General features: G+C 46.5%; 1 protein-coding gene across 5 annotated transcripts in view; it reads right to left on the reverse strand.

The window, feature by feature from the left end:
• Positions 1 to 25,100, reverse strand: part of EMID1 (EMI domain containing 1) — a 211,909-nt gene that overhangs the window by 49,990 nt on the left and 136,819 nt on the right. For all 5 annotated transcript variants that reach the window (XM_033957153.1, XM_033957152.1, XM_033957156.1 and 2 more), the window contains 4 exons: positions 22,688 to 22,749; positions 17,606 to 17,753; positions 11,942 to 11,986; positions 4,629 to 4,718 (listed from right to left, as the gene is read on the reverse strand). In XM_033957153.1, the coding sequence (XP_033813044.1) occupies positions 4,629 to 4,718; positions 11,942 to 11,986; positions 17,606 to 17,753; positions 22,688 to 22,749 (345 nt within the window). The remainder of the gene's footprint in view (positions 1 to 4,628; positions 4,719 to 11,941; positions 11,987 to 17,605; positions 17,754 to 22,687; positions 22,750 to 25,100) is intronic.

A 25,100-nucleotide genomic window follows, 5' to 3' on the forward strand; every position in this document is an offset into this window, starting at 1 on the left:
ATTGCACTTGGCCAATTACATAATGTTTCCTTGGAGGCATTGTTACAGCAATGACAGCACAGCACAGTGTGACATCATTCCCCAAGATTCACACAATTGGTCAAAGCAATATCTGCCTTTTTTGATGTTTCTTTACATGTCACCCCCTTCCCAACCTCTGAATATTTTTTGTCCCAGATAGTAATTGATATGTATACCAAGTTTGGTTAAAATCTGTCCATGCGTTTCGTAGTTATACATCCAATTTATATATATCTATCTCTCTATATATATAGCCCCTGGTTTTCAATTCAGAGGTTACAGAGATGCCAAGTTACCTGGTTCCAGGATGAAGATTCTGGGGCAGTGCACTGCATTGAGATGTAAGTTCAAAACCAGGACTGGCTAAACATCTCTAGTCTGGAGTGGGTAACTCAGCATCTCTGAGGATGGCTTGCACTGGGGATGCTATGGAGACAATATTCATAACCATTGGGACTGAGAGTCTCAGCTGTTCCTTCATGGTCACACCTAGTGGCCTAAGCTCCATGCTTGCCGGATCCAGAAGAGAGCCCAGGGCACGGATTCACTGGCAGATATAACCATATGGGATAGTGTAATAAAATCATTCTACTGGAGGCTTAAGGAAATCACTGAGTAAGGGCAGGCGTGTGTTCCCTCTAAGCTGAGCAGGTGTCCTCCAGCTGCATTGCTACCACTAGGGGGTGGAATATTTTCAGTCGCTAAGGACAAGTATGTTCCCTGGAGTCCTGCAGAACTTGCATGTCCCTCACAATTGAAAAATGTGACAGTAAAACAGCACCCTCTATTGGTGAGACTGTGGGTGGAGGACTCCTGCTCAGCTTAGAGGGAACAGTGCGGCCGGGGCCGTGACCCTCTGCAGACGCCTTTCTAGGGCAGCCAGCCTCCTGATGTATTGAGGAGATGCATGGGAGGGAAGAAAAGGAATATCACTCAGTCCTGGTAGCCATAGGAGATTTATTGATAGGAAGTAGCAGTGGTGATATGCATCGTGGAATTAGGTAACCAAAACCAGAAGACAAATGGTCCTCCATAAATTGCCAACAAGCAACACCACAGCGAAGGAGACGAAAACCAATGGTATAAGCAAAGAAAAATTTAATGGGTAATTTTAGAATTTGGTGGCATAACAATGTTTTAATGTGGATTAACTGATGCTCAGTAGCTGCATTTGAGTACTCAGTGGCTAACAGCAGAGGTCTTTAACTTTTAGGTAGCTATGGTTCCCCCACCCACCCCCCCCTGAAGCTCCAGACACATTACTAAGAATATTATTTCAGAGTTTTGATTGGAGCTGCAGTCTGGGCTTTATGCTCCATAAGAACTTAAGAATTGCCATTCTTGGACAGGCCGAAGGTCCATGAAGGCCAGTATCCCGTTTCCAAAAGTGGCCAACCCATGTCCCAACTCCCTAGCTAGATCCCAAGTAGTATGTCATCTAAATGACTGGCTGTGCAATATTTTCTTGCGCTCCTCATCCTACTTAAACTGCAGAAAATTATTAAAAACGAATCTATTTAACCAATTTGTAGCCCAAGACCCCTACCCTACCCTTGCCCCCTAGATCTCCTTCTCCTCCCTCCCGCTCACCTACTCCTAACCCCTTATATTGTACCAGCTCCCTTACTGAGTTCAAAGAAGCGTGGGATGAACACAGAAGATTTAGAATCAGAAAATAATATTAAAGATTGAACTAGGCCAGTTACTGGGCAGACTTGCACGGTCTGTGTCTGTGTATGGCCGTTTGGTGGAGGATGGGCAGGGGAGGGCTTCAATGGCTGGGAGGGTGTAGATGGGCTGGAGTAAGTCTTAACAGAGATTTCGGCAGGTGGAACCCAAGCACAGAACCGGGTAGAGCTTTGGATTCTCACCCAGAAATAGCTAAGAAGAAAAAAAAAAAAATTTAAATTGAATCAGGTTGGGCAGACTGGATGGACCATTCGGGTCTTTATCTGCCGTCATCTACTATGTTACTATGTTACTTACATCTATTAATTGTATCTATTTTGCGGATTGTTCCCATTCACCAATTGTATTTTCTGACTGTACCCTTTCGCTGATTGTCCAGCCCTTCTTTATTGTAAACCGCCTCGAACTTCTACGGTTTTGGCGGTATATAAGAAATAAATTATTATTATTATTATTAAAACAGATTTTATGCTACTTACCCGAGGATAAAGCAGTGGATTTCCCCAAGCCATCTCAACAATGGCCTATGGACTACTCTCTTACGAAATTATCCATACCTTTTAGAAATCCTGCTAAGCTAACTGCTTTCACCACATTCTCCGGCAAACGAATTCCAGAGTCAGCAGGCCCACGGACAATAGGTCATTCTGGTCCTTGCATGTGTCTTTTTTCCATGCCTTTGTAGGTTGGGAGGGAGGGGGGAAGAATGCAATTTTCAAGCTACGTCTTTTAGGACACAGTCTGTGGATTCCTTTGCCATTAATTTTGAGTTCCAACCAAAAACAACAGTCCCATTTTTTTTCTAGCTCACTGAATCACATAGTGCAGGGAATAAAGACCAGCCGCTGGTGTTCCTATCCTTCGCATTTCACCAGGGAACACGGTGCAGGGAATAAAGCCCATACCCCCAGGGTTTTCTATCCCTTCCGTCTCACTGAATCACAAGGTGCAGGATATACGAGACCATCCCCGGGTTCCTATCCCTCCTATTTTACTGCATCTTGCACCACTGGGAAGAAAGACCATCCTCAGCTGTTTCTATTTTTCCTAACCATGTTTTACGATGTAGCTTTGAATTATGCTCTTTATATGCTACTCATTAAAGTACAGAACAGATGGTTTAACTTACTTATGTGCCCACTGGAACAGTGCTAGGATGGAGTTTTCACTCCAACTGGGCTCTCCGTGTTTCCCCGAAAATAAGACACTATGTTATATTAATTTGGGGCCCAATAAACGCACTAGGTCTTATTTTCAGGGTAGGTCTTCTTTTTTTCATGTTCAGTTATCATCTCCCCCTTCCTCTCCTCTACCCCAATTCTTCCTCTTGCCTTTCTCCCCTCCCCCTCCATGTGCAGCATCTTTCCTCCCCTCTCACCCATCCCCTTGTGCCTTCCCTCCCTCCCATCAAATCCCTTGTGCAGCAGAACCCTTGCACAGCTTCAATCTCTCCCTTCCTCGCATCCCCCCCCGTGCAGTATCTTTCTATCCCCCCTTGCGCAGCTGATCCCCCCCGCTGACACTTCCATCTCTCCCTCCCGGCATTCTCTGCTCTCTCCCGGGTGTTCCTCTGCCGCATCACTCAAGATGTCATCAGCAACACGGCACACGGAACGCCCGGGAGGGGAAGGCCACGAAGCAGCCTGATTAGATTTTTGCCGACGCTGTCGTTTGCAAGGTATATTGGTCTCGCGGTCGGCGGCATTCTAATGGAAGGGAGAGATGGAAGTGTCAGCGGGGATTCGCCTGTGCGGGGGAAGGGGGTGTGGAGGCATGGCGGGAAGCACTGCTGTCGACGACGAGGGCTTATTTTGGGGGAAACACGGTAGTAGATTTTCTTCTTTGGTGAAATACATTGGAGGGGAGGGAGGAAATAAAAAGCCTGATGGCCATTTGCATGGGCTCAAGGCCCAAGCTGACATCAACTCTGACTCAAGGCCTAGGCTAGCACCGGGGGTGGGTGGGGAGAGGGACTCCAACGCCCCCCTCCCCAGGACCTCTGGAATATTAGCGGCACATATACACACATTACTCCGGGCTTTGTAATGTTAAGGGGGAATGTGGAAGTGAGCTACAGTCTGTCCGTCATAAGTTCCAGTTTCAGAAATTAACAGCAGCTGTCTACAAAGAGATGGAAACATTTAGCTCTCTGCAGACAGATGTAAGGCAGTCCTGAACAGGACGCATGTACATTTATCATTTAGCAGGCCAGATGCAAAGAGCTAAGGCATCACTCTTTCTTGCTGTCAGATGTTCATTCTCCACCTCCTAGCCGCACCTCTTTCTTGTCAATTATTGGAATTCCTTTTCTAATTCATGCTATATTTTGTTTTAACGCAAACCGCCTTGATTTAGCACCTGATAAGGGCAGTCTATTCAATATAATAAGCGATAAACCATATAATAAGCGATAAACAATAATCCCCCACTCCTGGGCACTGAATCTCCCCTCTCTCCTTTGATTTTGCACGCTCATTTCCCCCCACCCTTCCATCTCCACAAGTCTTGTGTCCTCACCTGTGCCCTGAATCGCCCCTTCACTCCTCTTCATTCTCTCTTTCCCTGCTCCATTGCATGCTCGCTCTTTCCTCTCAGACTCTCCATCCCTCGTGCTCACTTCTTGTCTTATATTCATTCTCTCTTCCTCTTCTATCTATCCACGTTTTCCTTTCATGAACTTTCTACCTACTTCCCTTTATAATAATAATAATAACAGTTTATATACTGCAGGACCGTGAAGTTCAATGCGGTTTACAAAGATTAAAAGATGGCACAAATTGATTGAACTTAACAGAGGTAAAAGCTAGTGATTAACAGCTCTTGGGATCAGTTAGTGTGGAGAAAGAATTGTACGGGTCAGCTGCCTAGATAATTCAAGAACAGATATGTTTTTAGCCACATCCACGCTGTGCACTCACCAGGAGGCCCAGGGGGACCCTTAACTCCAGGAACCCCTGACGCACCACGGCTTCCAGGTTCTCCCCTTGGACCCTGTGGCCCCTGAGATCCTGGTTTACAAGACAGAAAAGATAGACAAAAGATTAATGTAGACTATGAGCTGATATGCTGGAACAGCGTCTCTCAAACTTTTTTTTAGCTCTGGCACACTAAACGGAGCAAATGTTTTTCGCGGTCCATTATAAAATTGCAAAACCAACAAAAAATTATACTTGAGAGTTATTTATTTAAAGTTCTTTAAGCTCTGTGAAACTAAAGTAGATAGAATAGAATTGCTAATCAATGCGATGGATGTGCTTGTTTTTGAGGGCAAATTAACTCAAAACGTGGCTTGATAGTTGACAAGCCAAACACGCATTTCATCATCCACCATTTGCAGTCATTCTCTCTTTTTTTCAATTTTATTTCTGTCAGAGCTGAAAATCTAAGTTCGCATTGATTGCTTTCTTGCTCGAGCTGAGATAACCACTGCATAAAAAATAAAACTAAAATGACTTGCCATTAGTTTTCAAGGGCCAATCACATCAAAGAATGATGCTTGTCTGGGTGGTTGTATCCTTACGTACACAGACGCTCATAACCAGGGCTGTGGAGTCGGAGACATTTTGGGTACCTGGAGTCGGAGTCGTGGGTACCAGAAACTGAGGAGTCGTAGTCGAAGGATTTATCTACCGATTCCACAGTCCTACCAGGGCTGTGGAGTCGGAGTTGGAGTCGAGGAGTCAGAGATAGAGAATGACACGGTGGTTGTTACCCACGACTAGCTGCGGGTAACCCGCCGAAACAGGGAGAGAAAAATTAGTGGTCACTGCGGGGACGGGGACAAGGCCATTTACCGCCACGTTGGGCGGTGAATGGTCTTGTCTCCGCAGTGAAGCCAGCACGGATCGCGTGGTCCAGCATCCCCACCCGATCGCCGCATCCCACGTCCTGCCTCCACTTCACCTTAGGTGCCAACTTTAATTCTTCTTCTCCCAGCCGCACGCTTTCAATAAACCGCACATGCAGAGCTGTTTGAATTATCGAATCTTCTCCTTTGACGCAACCGGAAACAGGAAGTTGGGTCAGAGAAGATTCAACAGCTCAAGCAGTCACGCGCGGGCTTATTGAAAGCGTGCGGCTTGGAGAAGAAGAATTAAAGTTGGACTCGGCACCTAAGGTGAAGTGGAGGGAGGAAGATGGCAGGACGTGGCGATCGGGCGGGAGGGGACTTCTGGACCGTGCGATCCATGATCGCGCATGTTCCCTCAGATTAGGAAGGAAGGAGTGACAGGGAAATAAAGATGCTGGGCCAAGGGGATGAAGAGGGAGAAAAATATTAAACCCACAGGCAGGAAAGAAAGGGGAGGACAGGTAGGTGAACCAGATGCTGGAAGCGGAGGGGGGGGGATGAGAAAGAGGGAAAGAAGTTAGATGGGGTTGGAGAGAAGAGACACATTGGTGTGGAAGAGAGGGGAAATCTGGACATAGGAAGGTAACAGAGGGGAAATGATGTGCATGGGGGTATAGGGACAGAGACATAAAGGGAACATACATGGGGATGGTATATGGACACGGGGGGGGGGGGGCAATGCCAGATACAGAGGGGAGATATTAGAAATGGGGAAAATAGAAACACAGAAGCGAGATTGTGTGTGGGAAGGGGACGGGTACCTTTCTCACAGGCTCCTAAGGCTTGCACAAATTACATTGTAACGTGCCACGAAGGTAAGAGGGAGAGAGGGAGATGGTCGGACCACGTGAGAGGTGCTGAAAGGCGGTAGAAAGGTACAGACGCTGAAGGGGATGGAGAGGAACAGACGCTGAAGGGAAATAGGAAACAGAGAGTGGGGAGAAGACGCTGAAGGGAAATGGGGAACAGAGAATGGAGAGAAGATGCTGGAAGGGAAGAAGACAGAGATGGCAGACTATGGGGCGTGGAGCAGAGGAAATAAGATGTGCGACTGACCAGAGAATGACATGATGACAGAATTTGTCCCCGTCCCCTCGGTTAACCACGGGAAACCATCCCCATGAAATTATTTAAGGAAAGAGGGAAGAATCAGAGAATGAATGGGCCCAGCCACTGACCCTCAAGCCTTGAATTGAAGAATGCTGGTGTAGAAGGACTGAGTTTGAGAGAGGCACTAAAGAAGGACATGGGATGTTTCCCAAGGTTAACCGTGGGGTCAGAGAAGGTAACAAATTCTGTCACTGTGCCATTCTCTAACCATACTGGGATAGACTGAAGGCTCATCAAGCCCAGGATTCTGTTTCCAACACTGGCCAACCCAGGTCACAAGTACCTGGCAGAAACCCAAAGAGTAGCAACATTCCGGAGCTCAGATTGCGATGTCATAGTGCCTCATTCAACCAATGCCTAAGAGCCAACCTCATCAGTGATGTCACAATGGCTTGATATTGTCCTATGCTTGGCTCACATAAGAACATAAGAGCTGCCATATTGGGACAGACCATAGGTCCATTAAGTCTAGTATCCTGTTTCCAACAGTGGCCAACCCTGGAAGCATGCGTGACTTTGGATGTCTAAATCTGGGCTCTGTATACATAGAATCCAGGAGATAGTGGTCCAATGGACTGTAGCTGGCTGACAGCTATGTTTACAAGTAATAACAAATACCATATACAGTGTACTCAAATATAAGTTGATCCGAATATAAGTCAAGGCCTCCATTTTTCCCCTCATAAGGAGGAAAAATGGTTGACTTGAATACAAGTCGGGCGGCTTAATATTCAAGTGCCCTGCCTTGCCAGGACCTGCACCCAGCGCCCCCTCCCTCCTCTGTCAGGTTCTGCACCCTGCCCTTTCCCTTCATCCCCTGACAGGTTCTGCACCCTGCCCTTTCCCTTCCTCCTCTGTCAGGCTCTGCACCCAGCCCCCTTCCCTCCCAGGCTGTGCACTTTGTCCCCCCTCCCTGCCCTGTCTATCATACCTCCTCTGATGCTGGAATCCCTGACATTGGAGAGGACGTTCTGGGCCAGCCAATCGCTGCCTGACTGGCCTGGACATCCTCTCCGACGTCAGAATTGACGTCGGAAAGAAGACTTCTGGGTGTGATTAGCAGCACGGAGGTAAGCAGAGGAGCAGCGCTGGTGGACCGGGGGGGGGGGATGTTTAAATCAGGCCTGGAGGGAGGCTTTTTTTTCCACGGTAGGGAGGGAAGGAGGTAGGCAGGCAGGCAGGCTTTGGGGGGAGGCAGGCAGGCTGGCTTTGGGGGAGGTAGGCCCGCAGGCTGGCTTTGGGGGAGGCAGGCAGGCTGGTTTTGGGGGGGGGGTAGGCAGGCTGGCTTTGGGGGAGGCAGGCAGGCTGGCTTTGGGAGACGTAGGCAGGCAGGCTTTTTGGGAGGGGGTGGGACAAAGGCTGGAAGGCAGTGAGGGGGACATAGGAAGGAGGGAGGGAGAAAGGAAGGAGAAAAAGAGGCAGAGAAAGGGGGGGGGCTTGTAAGTAGAAGAAAGACTAGAGAGTTAAAGGCCTGGACCAAAGGGAAAAGAAAGGAGGCAGAAGCAGGACTATTGGAGGTGCAGACAGAGGGGGGAGAGACCCTGAGGAAGAGCAGAGAAAGAGGCAAGATCATAACAGAGGAGGGAGAGAGAGGGAGACCTGGAACAAAGATACAAAGGAGAACTGACACTGGATCTGGGAGCACTAAGGACATAGGAAGGGGCACTAAGGGCATAGGAAGGAGATGCTGGGGACACTAAGGACATAGGAAAGAGGCACTGGGGGCACTAAGGACATAGGAAGGGGCACTAAGGACTTAGGAAGGGGCACTAAGGACATAGGAAGGAGGCACTGGGGACACTAAGGACATAGGAAGGAGGCACTGGGGACACTAAGGACATAGGAAGGGGCACTAAGGGCATAGGAAGGAGGCACTGGAGACACTAAGGACATAGGAAGGGGCACTAAGGGCATAGGAAGGAGGCACTGGGGACACTAAGGACATAGGAAGGAGACACTGGAGGCACTAAGGACATAGGAAGGAGGCGCTGGGGACACTAAGGATATAGGAAGGAGGCGCTGGGGACACTAAGGACATAGGAAGGAGGCACTGAGGACACTAAGGACATAGGAAGGAGGCACTGGGGGCACTAAGGACAAAGGAAGGGGGAAGGGAGGGAATATTTAAAGGGACAATTCTTGGGCCTGAGTGCAGAAAGAAAGAAATGAAAGAAAGGATGCACAGTCAGAAGGAAACGCAACCAGAGACTCATGAAATCACCAGACAGCAAAGGTAGGAAAAATGATTTTATTTTCAATTTAATGATCAAAATGTGTCAGTTTTGAGAATTTATATCTGCTGTCTATATTTTGTACTATATTTGTCTATTTTTCTATAGTTACTGAGGTGACATCTTTGAAAACCCCCCAAATATAAATGATAATTAACATTTTCTTTGCGTATTGGGGGCTTTGTGTTTTTTTAAATTTTATGGTTACCTTCTATAATAATAAAATGCTAAGCGCGCATGCGCACTCTTAAGCCGTGTTCCTTGAGATCTGATCTGTCGGGATGTGGCCACAAGCGTGCGCGTGCGCGCTTATTACCTCACAACAGCCTCCCTGCTCTCCACCTAGCGCTGCTTTCAAAGGGCCCGGTAAAGGTCGGAGAAGGCGGCGATCGTGAGAGGAGCCGCTGGAAAGTTAAACTGGTCGGGGCTCGGCCTGTTTGGTCCGTGCAGGCTCCTCTCTCGCGGTCTTGCTGGCGGACAGGAGGGGAGCAGCTGGCTGGTAAGTTTTTAAAGTCCTGAAAGACGCAGACCAGCACAAAGCTCTGACTTAGCGCGCCTTTGTCGGCGCGCGCTTTTGACCTGTCACCAGCTCCGACACCAGCAGCAGCGCCACTGCCCACCCGCCGCCACCCCCTCTGTCAGCTCGCACAGCAGCTCCAGCTCCAGCAGTCCCCGGTGATCCGTGTAGCCGCCTGCCTCGCACACTGTCCGCGGACGGCTCGGTTATCTGCCCCAGCGGCTCAGCGTCGACCGACCGTGCCAGGAGGGCAGCACCACGTTCAGGAGCTGCCTTAGGGCACCCGGCAGCTTCGCCCCAGGAGACTGCCGAGCCGGAGTGACATCAGCCAGGTCAGAGCTGCCGGGCGGTTCCGGGGGCCGCTCGGAGGTCCGGACGCTCATCCTCAGCTTTGATGAACATGAGCCTGCCTAACCCATGGAGAGAAAGGGAAGGTAATATGGTTGGCATTCAAAAAATGGGACAGCGTGGTCTGATGTTGACCCGTTTTTCACAGGGCATTGATGGGCCTCTCTATATCTGACCTTTAATACTACCTGCAGTTCCCCCACACATGCTATTGAAAAGTATGTCAGTCTCAGCAGAGCTGGTTTTTACAGGAGAAATCTGCTTAAATTTATGGTAAACCTGGCTAGCTGCTTAAATCTGACAGCCTATTGTATATCAAGGGGGTGAAGAGTAATGCATTTTACCTATTTTAAAGCAAAGTACAACAAAAAATTGTGTCCCTCCTTTTCCTATCATCACAAATCTAAAGCCCCCTTTTATCAAGTTGTGTTGGGGTTTATTGCAGGCCACTGTGGTAAAAGCTCCGATACTCATAGAATTCCTATGAGCTTTGGCGCTTTTACGGCAGTGACCGGGGGCCGCTCGGAGGTCCGGATGCTCATCCTCAGTTCCCTGCCAGCCGGTGATAGGTGTATGTGAGGGAAGATCCTGGATGGCGGCTGCGGGTAGCTCTCGGCTGCTTCCTTCACCGGTTCCCCGGGACCGATTATTCTCTCCACAACAGTTGACCCACCAGTTGTGTTTCACTGGGATGGTAGTGAAAGGAGATCTAGAACTGGGCCCTCGCAGTATCACCACTGATTGGATAATACCGACCCCTCAACAACCGGTCTCCAGCCCCATCCAGCTACCGCTACTGGGAAGCAAGTTAACCTGCCAACCAACACACACAGAAAAAAAAACAAACACACATACAGCAGGCAAAGAGACAAACACCTAAACAAACACAGACAGAGAGACCACAGGGAAGTGGGAGGGGGAGGAAAATGCTGCACAGGGAAGTGGGGTGGGAGGGAATGCTGATGTAGCTACTGCACAGGGAAGTGGAGGGGGGGAGAGAAATGCTGCTGCATAGGGGGCAGGGAGAGAGAGAGATAGTGGGAGAGAGGGAGACAGAAAGAAAAGAAGAAAGAGACAGGGGCAGGGAGAGAGACAGCGACAGAAAGAGACAGAAATAAAGAGAAACAGACAAATATATGTTCTAGCACCCGTTAATGTAACGGGCTTAAAGATTAGTTATGAAATAATAAGATATTGTGTGTACATGAAAAATGAATGGAAGAAATTGGGGGTGGGGCTAGGGCAGGGCTAGGGCAGGATTGGGGGTGGGGCTAGGGTGGGATTGGGAGCAGGGCTGAATATTAATAGATGTCTTGTTTTGATGAAAAAAATAAATGGTCACGTTAGGTATAGTAGGCAGGAACGAGCTTTCCACACTCCTGCCCCGCTGCTAAACCGGTTGGTCGCTGCTGCGAGTTCTGTCATCAGCCACTGAGCTGTACCAAGCAGGAGCCGCTCAATCGCGCTCCTGCTCGGTACAGCTCAGCAGCTGAAGCCGGAACTCACGGCAGCGACCGACCGGGTTAACAGCGGAACAGGAGCACAGAAAGCTCGCTCCTGCCTTGTTATACCTCTGGACCACCAGGGATTCCAGCAGCAGAGGAGGTACGACGAACAGGGCAGGGAGGGGGGACAGGGTGCAGAGCCTGGCGGCCCGGCAGAAGCCTGCAGTATGTCTGGGAGGGGGGAGGGAGATGCTGGCCCGAATATAAACCGGGACCCCCATATTTGGACCTTTTTTTTTTTGCCCCAAAATCCCGGTTGCTGCTTTGGATTACTCATTCCACTCCTCCATAACATTCTTGCCTAGAGAAGGAATTTGCTCTAGTGCTTGAATCGCTGAAGCCCAAATCTGCTTCCCTCTCTCTCCCCTAATTTCTTGTGTAATTTTAGGGAGCCCTTTCATATCCTGTGCCTCAAATTATGGAATTGGGCTTTGGACTGATCATCCCTTCTGGAAACAGTCATGCAGATCTATCATGAAAACCCGAATTTCCACCCCATGGGTGTATGTAAACACATTTTGGAACCATCCTAAAGCCTGTTTGGATTTTGTTTGAATGAAGTCACTGTCTAAGTGCAAATGATTTCTGACGCTTGGATGTAAGGAAGCGAAGCTGCATCAGAGCCATGAAAGGGAAGATTTACACTGGACAGATAGAAATCTCCACTTACCATCCGTAGCAGGGATGGTGCCCTTCACCCTCTCCCGAGGGCTTCCTGAAAAAAAAGAGAGATTCTTCAGATTTGTGGATAAAAATAAACACCCAATTAATTTTTTTGAATTTGTATGTTATTCAACCTTTCCAGCTAGAGACAGGAATCAACAAAATTAAAAGGAAAACAGAAATTAAAGAACAATGGAAAAATAAATTAATATCTGAATTCTTGAATAAAAAGCCAAAACTTGTCTCAGAAACATTTGGAGTAGAGAATGACATGGTGACAAAATTAATCACCGTTCCCGTTCCCGTCCCCGCGGATAACCGCGGGAAATAATCCCATGTCATTTTCTAGTGTCTATTTCGACCTCGGTCCTTCTACACCAGCATTCTTCAAAGCAAAGCTTGAGGGTCAGTGGTTGTGGCCATTCATACTCTGATTCTTATGTGAGCCAAGGATAATGAAGCCATTGTGACATCACTGATGTGATTGGCTCTTAGGCACTGGTGGAATGAGGCATTATGACATCACAATATCTGCTCTGGATACCAGAGACTGTCATTCTGTAGTGTCTGTTTCAACCTCAGTCCTTCTACACCAGCATTCTTCAAAGCAAAGCTTGCGGGTCAGTGGTTGTGGCCATTCATACTCTGATTCTTCCCTCTCTCCCTAAAGAATGACATGAAGATGGTTTCCTGCGGTTATCCGCGGGGACGGGAACGGTGATGAATTTTGTCACCGTGTCATTCTCTAATTTGGAGCATTGAGACAAAGCAGCAGATTTCTGCATCTCAATGGCCACGAAATTGGAATTGGAGGTTAAGATGTACAGCATCAGCATCTATGAGACAGACTTGGTTTTTCTTATTACACAGATCTTTTTGGTCTCTGGTTAGGTTGCAAAAGTTGGATAATTCTAAATCTAATAGATGCTGGCATTGTCATCTTGATATAGGGACGTTGGATCATTTGCTTTATTATTGTCCTTTGATACTCAACTTCTGGAAAACCATTTGGGGTGAAATTATTACGATATTGGAAGTTCCTTTATCACTATCATATGATATAGTACTATTTGGAACGATATTGTTAACCAAAAAACCTATAAATGCAAATCAGAATAAATTGCTCCTCATCATGACAGGAGTGGCCATGCAGATGATACGGAAAAATTGGGATAACTTGAATTATAGTTTTTGGTGGGAGTCCTTATGTCAAATTTATAAGTTTGAAAACATTTATTCTATACAGAGGGGGCATCATAGTAAATTTAAGGAAATTTGGGGCCCATTAACAGATTACTGCAAGTTATGAAATATTAATATTATTTCCCTTTGATTTAGGAAAGATTGTTATACACATCCAGGAGGGGAGGGAGGTGGGATTTAATAACTATATATTATTTGTTGGAATAGAGTGTAGGTTGCGATATTATTTGGTTGTTCATATGTTTGCACTCTGTATTTGAATTAAAAAACGAATAAAGAATTTATAAAAATAAAAAAAAAGAGCTCACTCTCAACGGAAGATAAAGCCTCAGGTTTACTTTAGGTAAGGCATAAAGCTCAAACCTCCTCCACCAACATCATCGGCCACAAAACTTCCGGAGAGGGTGTGCTACACTACCACATTTTATTCTATTTTGCAGGACTGAAGCAGCGATCGCTCATGCTTGTGGGAATGCAAGTGATAAATAGATTTTAGCCAACGTTTCACGGTCATAAAAGACCGTTTCTTCAGGGCTACTGTGTTCTCACTCTTCACCTCACTGAGCCGCTTGCTCTTTCATACCCGACATCCTGCCGCTGTGGCGAGTCCTCTTCACTGTTTCAAAGAGAGCTCCTCCTATCAAATTACTCCTCGTCCATCGTGTGGAGAACGTAGGCTGCTCTTCTATGATTGTCTGGCCCAGCCCCGATCTTCTTGGATTTGTCTCCTTCAGCAGCGCGATTTCCTCAGATATTTAAAACAGTGTGTTATGTTCACTCTAGTTTGTCTAATAAAATTTGATAGGAGGAGTTCTCTGTAAAACAGTGAAGAGGACACGCCACAGCGACAGGATTTCACTGAAAGGGTGGTTGATCGTTGGAATAGTCTTCCACTGCAGGTGATTGAGGCCAGCAGCGTGCCTGATTTTAAGGCCAAATGGGATCCACACTAGGCAAAGGTAGGGGAGGGTCATTAGGGTGGGCAGACTAGATGGGCCGTGGCCCTTATCTGCCGTCTATTTCTATGTTTCTATGATTTCTAAATGTTTTACATATTATATTAAAAAGAGGGAAACGAAATTAACAAATATCCACTTAATCATACTTGACTGACAAAAACAATAGGAAATTTGGGAGAACTACAAATTGATAGTAAAGAATACAAAAAAGGTAAAGCACAATAGGAAGGGGAAGGAGTCAGGACTATCGAGCAACTCTGGCTATGTTCGAGATCTATTTAGGAGTCAAATGCATCCTGGAAAAGGTAGGTCTTTCCATTTCCCTAAGTTTTTTTCCTTTTCTCTGGGTCCCTGACATCCACCTTCCTAAGAACACTTTGCTATGCAGCAGATCAAACTATTTACTGAATACCTGATCTCCGTCACCATTAATGGAACAACCTATTCCACACCTCTACATAGAAACATAGAATATGACGGCAGAAAAGGGCTATAGCCCATCAAGTCTGCCCACCTAGTGACCCACCCTCAGACTTTATCCCACTAGAGATCCCAAATGCATATCCCATTTCTTTTTAAAATCTAGCACCTGCAGTGGAAGTCCATTCCAATGATCGACCACCCTTTCGGTAAAGAAATACTTCCTGGCGTCACCATGAAATTGCCCGCCTTGGATTTTCATAGGTTGTGCATCCATTCCCTCTTGGGGAACGAGACATTTCATAAGCTGCTCACCCTGCGTGTCTCTCCAGAGTAAATCTCCAGGCTGGCTCTGGTCTCTGCTATGGAGCACGGGAAGCAAATAGCTTTCTAGAAGCTATTTTCCAGCTCTGAGGAAATGCTTCCTGTATCCTTAACTTATGTCCTTTCTGGTCATCCTTTGCCCTTCCCACCTTTCTCCTCTATTAATGAGTTCAGTCTCCATGTTCATATGCTCACGTAAACAGCTGTTATCTTATCAGCCCACAGCTGACCAAGGCCAGGCTGACATGAGATGGAATGTCAAATTTACATTTTTTGCTGTCCTCTCTCCAACCAACTCGTTTCTTCCCTACCCGGAAAGAATGAGCCATCTACATGTGCGCAAGTACCAGACACTGTACCAGACAATTCTTCTTTACGGAGAGGGTGGTGGATGCCTGGAATGCGCTCCCGAGAGAGGTGGTGGAGAGGAAAACAGTGACAGAGTTCAAAGAAGCTTGGGATGATCTAGAGTCAGAAAATAATAGTAAATATTGAAGGACTACGGCCAGGAATGGGCAGACTTGCACGGTCTGTGTCTGTATGTGGCCGTTTGGGGGAGGATGGGCTGGGGAAGAGCTTCAATGGCTGGGAGGGTGTAGATGGGCTGGAGTAGGTTTTAACGGAGATTTCGGCAGTAGGAACCCAAACACAGTACCGGGTAGAGCTTTGGATTCTTGCCCAGAAATAGCTAAGAAAAAAAATTAAAAAATTTAAATTGAATCAGGTTGGGCAGATTGGATGGACCATTCGGGTCTTTATCTACCGTCATCTACTATATGTTATTATGAAAGAGAGAAAGAAAAAGACAAAGAAAGAAAGAAAGAGAGAGAAAGGAAGAAAAAGACAAAGAGAGAGAGAGAAAGACAAAGGGAAAGAAAGAGATAGAGAAAGACAAAGAAAGAGAGAGAGAGAGAAAGACAAAGAGAGAGAGAGAGAGAGAGACAAAGAAAGAGAGAGAAAGACAAAGAAAGAGAGAGAGAGAGAGACAAAGAAAGAGAGAGAAAGACAAAGAGAGAGAGAGAAAGACAAAGGGAAAGAAAGAGATAGAGAGAGACAAAGAAAGAGAGAGAGAGAGAAAGAAAGAGAGAGAGAAAGATAAAGAAAGAGAGAGAGAGAGAGAGACAAAGAAAGAGAGAAAGACAAAGACAAAGAAAGAGAGAGAGAGATGGTGGAGAGTAAAACTGTGACTGAGTTCAAAGAAGCGTGGGATGAACACAGAGGATCTTGAATCAGAAAATAATATTAAATATTGAACTAAGGCCAGTACTGGGCAGACTTGCACGGTCTGTGTCTGTATATGGCCGTTTGGTGGAGGATGGGCTGGGGAGGGCTTCAGTGGCTGGGAGGGTGTAGATGGGCTGGGGGAGCTTTGACGGAGACTTCAGTAGTTGGAACCTAAGAACAGAACCGGGCAGAGCTTTGGATTCTTACCCAGAAATAGCTAAGAAGAAGAAGAAAAATTTAAAATTGAATCTGGTTGGGCAGATTGGATGGACCATTTGGGTCTTTATCTGCCGTCATCTACTATGTTACTACGTTACACTGGTTTATCAAGCTAACTCCATGCCAGGCGATTTTTAGCTTTCAATCCCTCCCCCATCTCTTCCATTCATTTAGGACCTTGTTATCTTGATGTAGGAATTCAAGTCAAGAGATTTTGGATCTTGTCTCGTTTTCCAACATCTCATTCCAAGGCATTCCGGTTCCTGAAGTCCTGGGGGTGGCAAATTCCATCTAAATGCTAACTGAACTGGAATCCCAGCATGAACCGGAGTTAGTTCAACACAAAGAATGGCGGGTCTTTTAGAGACGCAACGCTGCATCTGTATGCACAGAATCCATTAGGGAATAGAGACCTAACCCTGCATCTGGGTGCTCAAAATTAGATAGCTCAGGCTGGATCAACGACTCATAAAATGCATCTTCAGTATTACATGTTGTTGGGGGCCAGTGTTAGACATGCTGGGGCCCAGGGCAGAAATTAAGAAGGAGGCCCCCAATTCCTCTCCTCCCTGCCCCCTCCCCCATTCCCTACCTACCAAATGGCCTCCTATTCAGCATCTCTCCCTTCCTCGTTCCTTCTCCCTCCCTCCCCCCACCCTCCCATCATTTATAGTAAAGTATGTTGGCCGGGATGTCCTTCCCTTCTCCCAACCCCTTTCAAAAGCCCTCCTCAACCTTTTTAAAATGCAAAAGGGGTCACCGACGTGGTAGCGATTCTATAGCACTGCTCATGGCTTCCTCGGTGCTGTTTCCTTTTGAGGACACGTCCGGGGGTCCGGACAGCTTTTCAAAACCCGGCACTTTGTCTGGGTTTTGAAAAGCCTCCTCAAATCGCTTCGGGCAGGGAGGAAGTCTGCGCATGCACGGATGCCATGTGATGACATCATGCAGCAGAGGGCGGGGCTAGGGTGGTACTGGGGCGGGATTAGGGCATTACAGGATAGGGATGGGCGGAACTGGGCAGGTTTGGGGGCGGATCTAAAGGGGGGGGGGTCTGGATTTTCTGATTGGAAAATCTGGCAACCCTAGCCATAGTATAGTTCAGTTTCCATTCTTCTGCCCTCTGCTGAGATTGCTAACAGAGCAGCCGACATTTCTTTCCTTTAAAGAAATTTCTAGTCTGCTGGTTTTAGTTATGTGAACTTTTCTCCAGCAAAAACTAGAAGGACAGGATGAGCTCCTGTTAAAGGGTGGGGCTCGGCTTGCCTCGGTTTCACAACTACCCCTCCCCCTCCAACATGCAAAGTCCATGCAGGTCTTACCTGTCCCACCTTCGTCACCTGGACTCCCTTGAGCAGCTGGAGATCCCCAAAGCTGGAATGAATTGGAAGAAGCATCAGCCCCCTTGGCCAGTAGATGCCCGTGGGGTAAAACAGGAATCACAGAGTCTGAAGTGGAAAACTGAGCCACCTGTGAGGGAAAATCCAGGCAGAAAGCAGATGTTAAGGAGAGTCTGCAATGTAACTTTTGCTGCTTCCTAGTAGCGCTGCCCGATTTGCTGATTCGAATTGATTCACTTTGGTGAATCACAGAAACATAGGACGCATGATGAAAGATAAAGGCCAAATGGCCCATCCAGTCTGCCCATCCGCAGCATTCACTATCTCCACCTCTCCCTAAGAATTCCCAACGTGCCTGTCCTACGCCTTCTTGAATTCAGATACAGCCTCTGTCTCCACCACCTCTACCGGGAAACTGTTCCACGCATCTACCACCCTTTCTGTAAAAAAGTATGTCTTTAGATTACTCCTGAGCCTATCACCTCTTAACTTCATCCTATGTCCTGTCATTCCAAAGCTTCCTTTCAATAGATAGAGATTTGATTCGTTCAATGAAAAAATTGGACTTGCTGATTTGGTGATCAGCACCCCCCGCCCCTGGTGAGACCTGACATACCTCTGGGCCTCCTAAAGCAGCAGCAGCAGCTGGCCGACAGAGACAGCGCTCTGAACAGGAAGCTTGCAGACTGCCCCATCGGGGCCTCCCCTATGCCGTGTCACTGATGACATCACTGATGACATAGCAAAGGGAAGCCCTTGTGAGGCCAGCTGTTCACAGTGCTGCCTCTGCCAGCTGGCCACTGCCACCACTGCTGCTGCATTAGGAGCCTGGAAGCATATCAGATCGCATGAGGGGGTGGGGGTGGGGGGGGGTTGGTGGGGAAATGCTAAACAGGGTGGGGTAAAGCTTCTGCACAGGGGGAGGGGAGGAAAGCTGCTATACATGGAAGAAGAGAGGAGAGAGAGGAAGAAATGCTGGACATGGGGTGGAGTAGAGGAAGGGAAAGATGCAACAAAGAGGTAGAAAGGGGTGAGAGGGGGGAGAAATGCTGGACATAGGGTGGAGGGTAGAGATAGATGGTGAATGGGGAGAGAGAAAAAATGTTGCACATGATAATGGAGGGGAGGAAGGAAGAGATGCTACATGGAGGGGGATAGAGAGGGACCCAGGGCACAAGGCAGAGAGAGAGATGGTAGACAGTGGGAAAGAAACAAAAATGTTGTTTATGGCAGAGGAAAGTAGAAAAAAATAATGTTACTTTTTTATTTTGTGATTACAATATGTCGGATTTGAAATGTGTACCCTGTCAGAGCTGGTGTTAGACAGCGAACGTGAGCTAGGATTTAACAGAGAGAGGAAAAGGGAGTGGGGTTGGTGAAGAGGGTGCAAAATAAACCTGCCAGGACATTGGAAGAAAAAAAAATGCATGACTGGGTGGGAAAATGAATTGAATACAAAAAATCAATTCAAGAGGTCAAATTGAATCAGAATTTTTTCCCCCTGAATCAGGGAGCACTGCTCCCTACTGGCCACAGTGGCTTTCTACACAAGCCTCAACAGGGGCTTTTTACCACGGGCTGGCAAGGTAAATGCGTTGGAGAATTTATCTCAGTAAAAAGCTCTTCTGTAATTTGATGAAAGGGGGCCTTAAAAATTAGATACCTTAGGTGGTGGGGCTTAGTGCTGCCTGATTCAGCCTATTGAATTGATTTTTTGATTCGATTTTCCTGCCCAATTGGGTGGTTTTTTTCAGACATCCTGGTGGGTTTATTTTATAGCCTCTTCACCCCCTTTGCCCTCTCCTACCCACACTGGCGCTGTGGTGTAAACAAAATAAACAAAAAAGACTTTTCCTCTCTCTGTTAAATCTTAGTTCACTTTTGCGATCTAACACCAGCTCTGGCAGGATACAAGTTTCAAATCTGACATATTGTAATCACAAAACAGAAAATAAAAATATTTTTCTACGTTTTGTTGTCTGGTCATTATTCAAATCATGTAGGTCCCAGGCTCTGGTTGTCTTCTGATAACTCGCTTGCCAGGGTCTCCTTCTTTCTTCTTTCTCCATGCTAACCATCAATCTTCTATCTCTGTTCTCCCCTTCCATTTCCCTTCCCTCCCCCAGAGGTCTGGCATCCTCACTTTTTTTCATCTCCATCCCCACAGCTGCAGCGAAGAACCCCATCATCCTCAGATCCACCATCTCTCCTTTTCTTACCTACCCTTTCATCCAGCATCTCTCCCTCCTTCCCCACCACCCCAGGGTCTACGATTTTTCTCTCTTCCCAACTACTCTCCTATCCAGTATCTCTAAACCCCTCTACACCATCTCTTGTGTCCAACTTCTCTCCCTTTTTGTTCCTTCCCTCCCTAAATCCCATTGTCTACCATCTCTCTCCCTCTCCTCTGTTTTTAAACCCATTATTTCTTCCCCCTCCATAGTCTGGCATATGCATGTCTCTTTGAACCCTCCCTCCCTCTGTGTACTTCTACACCAGGGCCCCCTCCCATGAAGGCCTGTACCCCCCTGAAGTCCTGTCCCTCACTAAAGGCCTGCACCTCCCAGAAGGCCTGTCCCCCCCCCCCCCCCCCCGAAGGCCTCACCTCCTCAAGGCCTCACCCCCTGAAGGCCTGTGTCCCCATGAAGGCATGTCCCTCCCCCCAAAGGCCTGCACCCTCCCGAAGGCCTGAACCCCCCCCTCCCCCCCCCGAAGGCTTGCGTGTTCCCCCCTGGACTCCTAGGGCCCAACCCTCTTCCCCATGCCTTCAGACTCCTACAGCAGGAGTGGCAGCGCTGCCTCTTGCTGGCCATCCACTGCCGCTGCCGCTCCTGCTTTAGGGGGCAAGGATGGAGGGTCATTCGGAAAGTCTGGTGTCCTCTGGCTTCCCCCCTGGCCTCCCGCTCTTACCTTCACTGAATTACAGCAGTGGAGCAGCTTGCACAGAGGATCGCCGATACTTTAGTGATCTTTGCAGGCTGCCATCGTCTTCAGGAGCACGTTCACTCTGCTGCAGTCCCGCCCCTCCTCTGACATCATGGGTAGGATCACAGAAGAGTGAACGTGCTCCTGAAGACAACGGCAGCCTGCAAAGATAGCTAAATCACCAGCAATCCTCTGTGCAGGCTGCTCTGCTGCTGTAATTCAGTGAAGGTAAGAGCGGGAGGCCAGGGGGGAAGCCAGAGGACACCAAACTTTCCGAATGACCCTCCATCCTTGCCCCCTAAAGCAGGAGCGGCAGCGGCAGTGGATGACCAGCAAGAGGCAGCGCTGCCACTCCTGCTGTAGGAGGCTGAAGGCACGGGGAAGAGGGTTGGGCCCCAAATCGGCGAGGCCGATTTTTTTCTAAATACAAATCGATTCGAATTGATTCACCTGATTTGAATCAGTGAATCGATTCGAAATCGGGCAGCTCTAGTGGGGATCACCAAGCTCCACAACCTGAAGGCATCTTCATCCCACCAATGTGCTGAACCTCCATCAAAAAACCATGGTAGTTCACAGTGGGGGTGGGGGGCGGGGCTGGGCTGGGTGGAACTGAGCAGGCCTGGGGGCGGATCTAGGGGTCCGGATTTTCCAAACAGAAAATCTGATAACCCTAATACAATGGTACAAGAATATCTTATCCCATATTGATAGGGCTCAAGTACTTCCCCGATCACACAACGAGTGGCTCATCTAAGTACAGTAGGAACTGGCTTACACTGATGGGAACCTGGAGAGCTCTGGGAGAATCTATTTCTGTCTGCAGATATATATTTAGAAATGTATACAATTACTGGTTGTGGTAACTTTCCACAAAGAAATAGAGATCCTTGCAAGTTAAAAAAATGTATAGAATGATGTTTGATAAGGAACAAGTTAACAGCAATGGTTAGCACATTTAAAACAAATTTTAAAAAGTCAGTACACAATTAAGACATGTAAATTACTGCCAGAAACTTCTATCCAGGCTAGTAGTGGACACATTTGCAGAGGACAGATCTATAAATAATTCTCAGCCAGGCAGACTTGGGTGTCTCCACCTCTTCTGGGAACATATTTCCCTATTGGGACCTGCCGTGTACTGGGGTAGACCAAAGGTCCACCAAGCCCAGTATCCTAGTTCCAGCAGTACCTGGTCCCAAGTACCCGGCAGAAACCCAAAGAGTAGCAACATTCCAGAGCTCATATTGTGATGTCATAATGCCTCATTCCACCCATGCCTAAGAGCCAGCCTCATCAGTGATGTCACAATGGCTTGATCCTATACTTAGCTCGCATAAGAACTGCTGTACTAGGACGGATCGAAGGCCCATCAAGCCCAGTATCCTGTTTCCAACAGTAGCCCGCCCAGGTTCAAAGCACCTAGCTAGATCCCAAGTAGTAAAACAGATTTAGAACATAAGAACATAAGAATTGCCATCTCCGGATCAGACCCTGGGTCCATCAAGTCCGGTGATCCGCACACGTGGAGGCCCCGCCAGGTGTACCCTGGCAGAGTTTTAGTTCCCATATCACTGTATGATTTTATACTGCTTATCCTAGGAATAAGCAGTGGATTTCCTCAAAACATCTCAATAATGACCTATGGACTTCTCTTTTAGGAAATTAGCCAATCCTTTTTTAAACCCTGCTAAGCTAACTAATCTCACCACATTCTCCAGCAACGAATTCCAGAGTTTAATTATACATTGTGTGAAGAAATATTATGAAGGCTCAATGGACCATAGGTCTGACCCAATATGGCCTTAGTCTTCACTCTCATTTTTTGAGGATCACACACAAAAATAGATCTAATACGCTGTGGAGAGGGGTTTTCTTGTTGGACAACCAGCTGTTTTGAGTTGGAGCATTTTCCTTTAAAATGACAACATAGTAAATTCTTAGAAGCTTTTCTAAACTCGGACGAAGTGCTAGGTTTTAAAAAGCGGTCCGGACCCCCAGACATGTCCTCAAAAGGAGGAATGTCTGGGGAAATCCAGACAACTGGTAACCCTACCAATGACTATCACATTTAAAAAAATTTATTTTTTTTTTTTTAAGGGGTTGGTTTGGCTTTCTGTTATACAGAAAGGCACTTACCTTTGCTTCCAAGGAACTGAGGCGCTCAGTCAGTTTCATTACTTCAGTACAATTTAAGCAACCTGAAAAACAAAGCACAGTTAGCGGGACTCATGTATCTTGTGGAGCTAATCAAGGACGCTGGGGTGAGCGAGCGGTCTCTGTGTTCATTTCACCTTTGGCATTTCATGCACCAGCAGACAAAAGGCAACTTCAGGTTGTTGCAGGTTCCATTCTCTCTCTGCCACTAGTACACAGACAAGCTGTGTATTCTCCCTGTGCCTCAGCATAGCCAAAGTAAGAATGTGATCCCATGCAAACGTGCCTGAGACCAGACATGCGCTGGAAGGTCATCCGCCCCGGAGATGGCTACGTGTCTGTTCTGAACTATTATAGTAATGTCTTTCCAAGTTTTATTAAGATTTGATTTGATCGCTTAACACAATTTTCTAAGTGATATACAATCAGTAATTTTTTTAAACCCCATAAAATTTAAAATTTATAACAAGCACTATATAAAATGCAATATACTGGACAGACACATCAACAAAACAGATACAAAGGGTAGAAGGGGTAGTAGAACCATAATTTGGGTTTTTTTTTTTAAAGGCTAAAGAGATAACATATATGGGAAGTACGATAAGGGAGGGGAGAGAATTGAAAAAAAGAAGAGATGGAGAAAAAGTGGAAAAAAAGAAGAATAAAGAAGAGGCAGAAAGAAAGTTGAAAAAAAGAAGAGACGGAAAAAAAGTGGAAAAAAAGAAGAGACGGAGAGAAAGTTGAAAAAAAGAAGAATAAAGAAGAGGCAGAAAGAAAGTTGAAAATAAGAAGAGACGGAGAGAAAGTGGAAAAAAAGAAGAATAAAGAAGAGGCAGAAAGAAAGTTGAAAAAAAGAAGAGACGGAGAGAAAGTTGAAAAAAAGAAGAGACGGAGAGAAAGTGGAAAAAAAGAAGAATAAAGAGGCAGAAAGAAAGTTGAAAAAAAGAAGAGACGGAGAGAAAGTTGAAAAAAAGAAGAGACGGAGAAAAAGTGGAAAAAAAGAAGAATAAAGAAGAGGCAGAAAGAAAGTTGAAAAAAAGAAGAGACGGAAAAAAAGTGGAAAAAAAGAAGAATAAAGAAGAGGCAGAAAGAAAGTTGAAAAAAAAGAAGAGACGGAGAGAAAGTTGAAAAAAAGAAGAATAAAGAAGAGGCAGAAAGAAAGTTGAAAAAAAGAAGAATAAAGAAGAGGCGGAGAGAAAGTTGAAAAAAAGAAGAGACGGAGAAAAAGTGGGAAAAAAGAAGAATAAAGAAGAGGCAGAAAGAAAGTTGAAAAAAAGAAGAGACGGAGAAAAAGTTGAAAAAAAGAAGAAAAAAGAAGAGATGGAGAGAAAGTTGAAAAGAGAAAGAAGGGAGAAAGATTGTAGGAAGAAAAAAAATCTCTCTCTATATATAGAAAGAGAAAATTAGAGGGTGATCCCTTTCGAGGAAAACTAAAGACTTTAGGCATCTTTAAATAGGAAGCTTTTCAGGTTATTTTCCTTCTAGCCAAATTGTGTTCACACAAAATTATATACACACACCACCAAAGATGTAAGATGTTCAGCTAGCCTGATTTCTATGGCATTCTTGTTCTAGGTTTTTATTTATTCTTTGTGAGACTATGTTAGAGTATTCTGTCCAGTGATCAGACGACTTTAAGGAGTCCATAATTAGCCAGGGTCGGTTAGTGGGTGTTTTGGTTTATTATTAGCTGCCAGATATTCAATGCTGGACCATCTCGGGGAACTGGCATTGAATATCCATTTTATGTGGCCGGCTATCTCTTATGTGGTTAAGTGCGATAATCAGCACTTAACCGCCTAAAGTGACACGGCATAAAGATGGGACTGTGTTTTATGTGGTCTGATACAGCCACTTAGGTGGTTAAGTGCCGACTCCGCCCCCAGCCTGCGGGAATAACTGGTTTAAGAGCAGCTGAATACCAACCCCCTAAAAGCCAGTTCTGTTCTCTCTTTCTCTCCTTCTGGTGTCCTATATCTTGATGGAGTTTCTTTCCTTCTTTTTGTTTTGGATTATACACTGCTCTGTTACTGCGAGTGAAGGAATTGACAAAATAGAGCAGGAAAAAAAATGATTTACAATGTCCAAAGTGACACGAACAAGAGGACATGGACTGAAGCTAAGGGGGGACAAGTCCAGGACAAATATCAGGAAGTTCTGCTTCACGCAACGAGTGGTGGACACCTGGAACGCTCTCCCAGAGGAGGTTATTGCGGAATCCACCGTTATAGGATTTAAAAGCAAACTAGATGCACATCTCCTTACGAGAGACATAGAGGGATACGGGTGACTAAAATTACGCCAGGTGTACACCTGGCTGGGCCTCCGCGTGTGCGGATCGCCAGACTTGATGGACTGAAGGTCTGATCCGGAGATGGCGGTTCTTATGTTCTTA

Source organism: Geotrypetes seraphini, chromosome 8, assembly GCF_902459505.1.
Source record: "Geotrypetes seraphini chromosome 8, aGeoSer1.1, whole genome shotgun sequence".
Classification (NCBI taxonomy): Eukaryota; Metazoa; Chordata; class Amphibia; order Gymnophiona; family Dermophiidae; genus Geotrypetes; species Geotrypetes seraphini.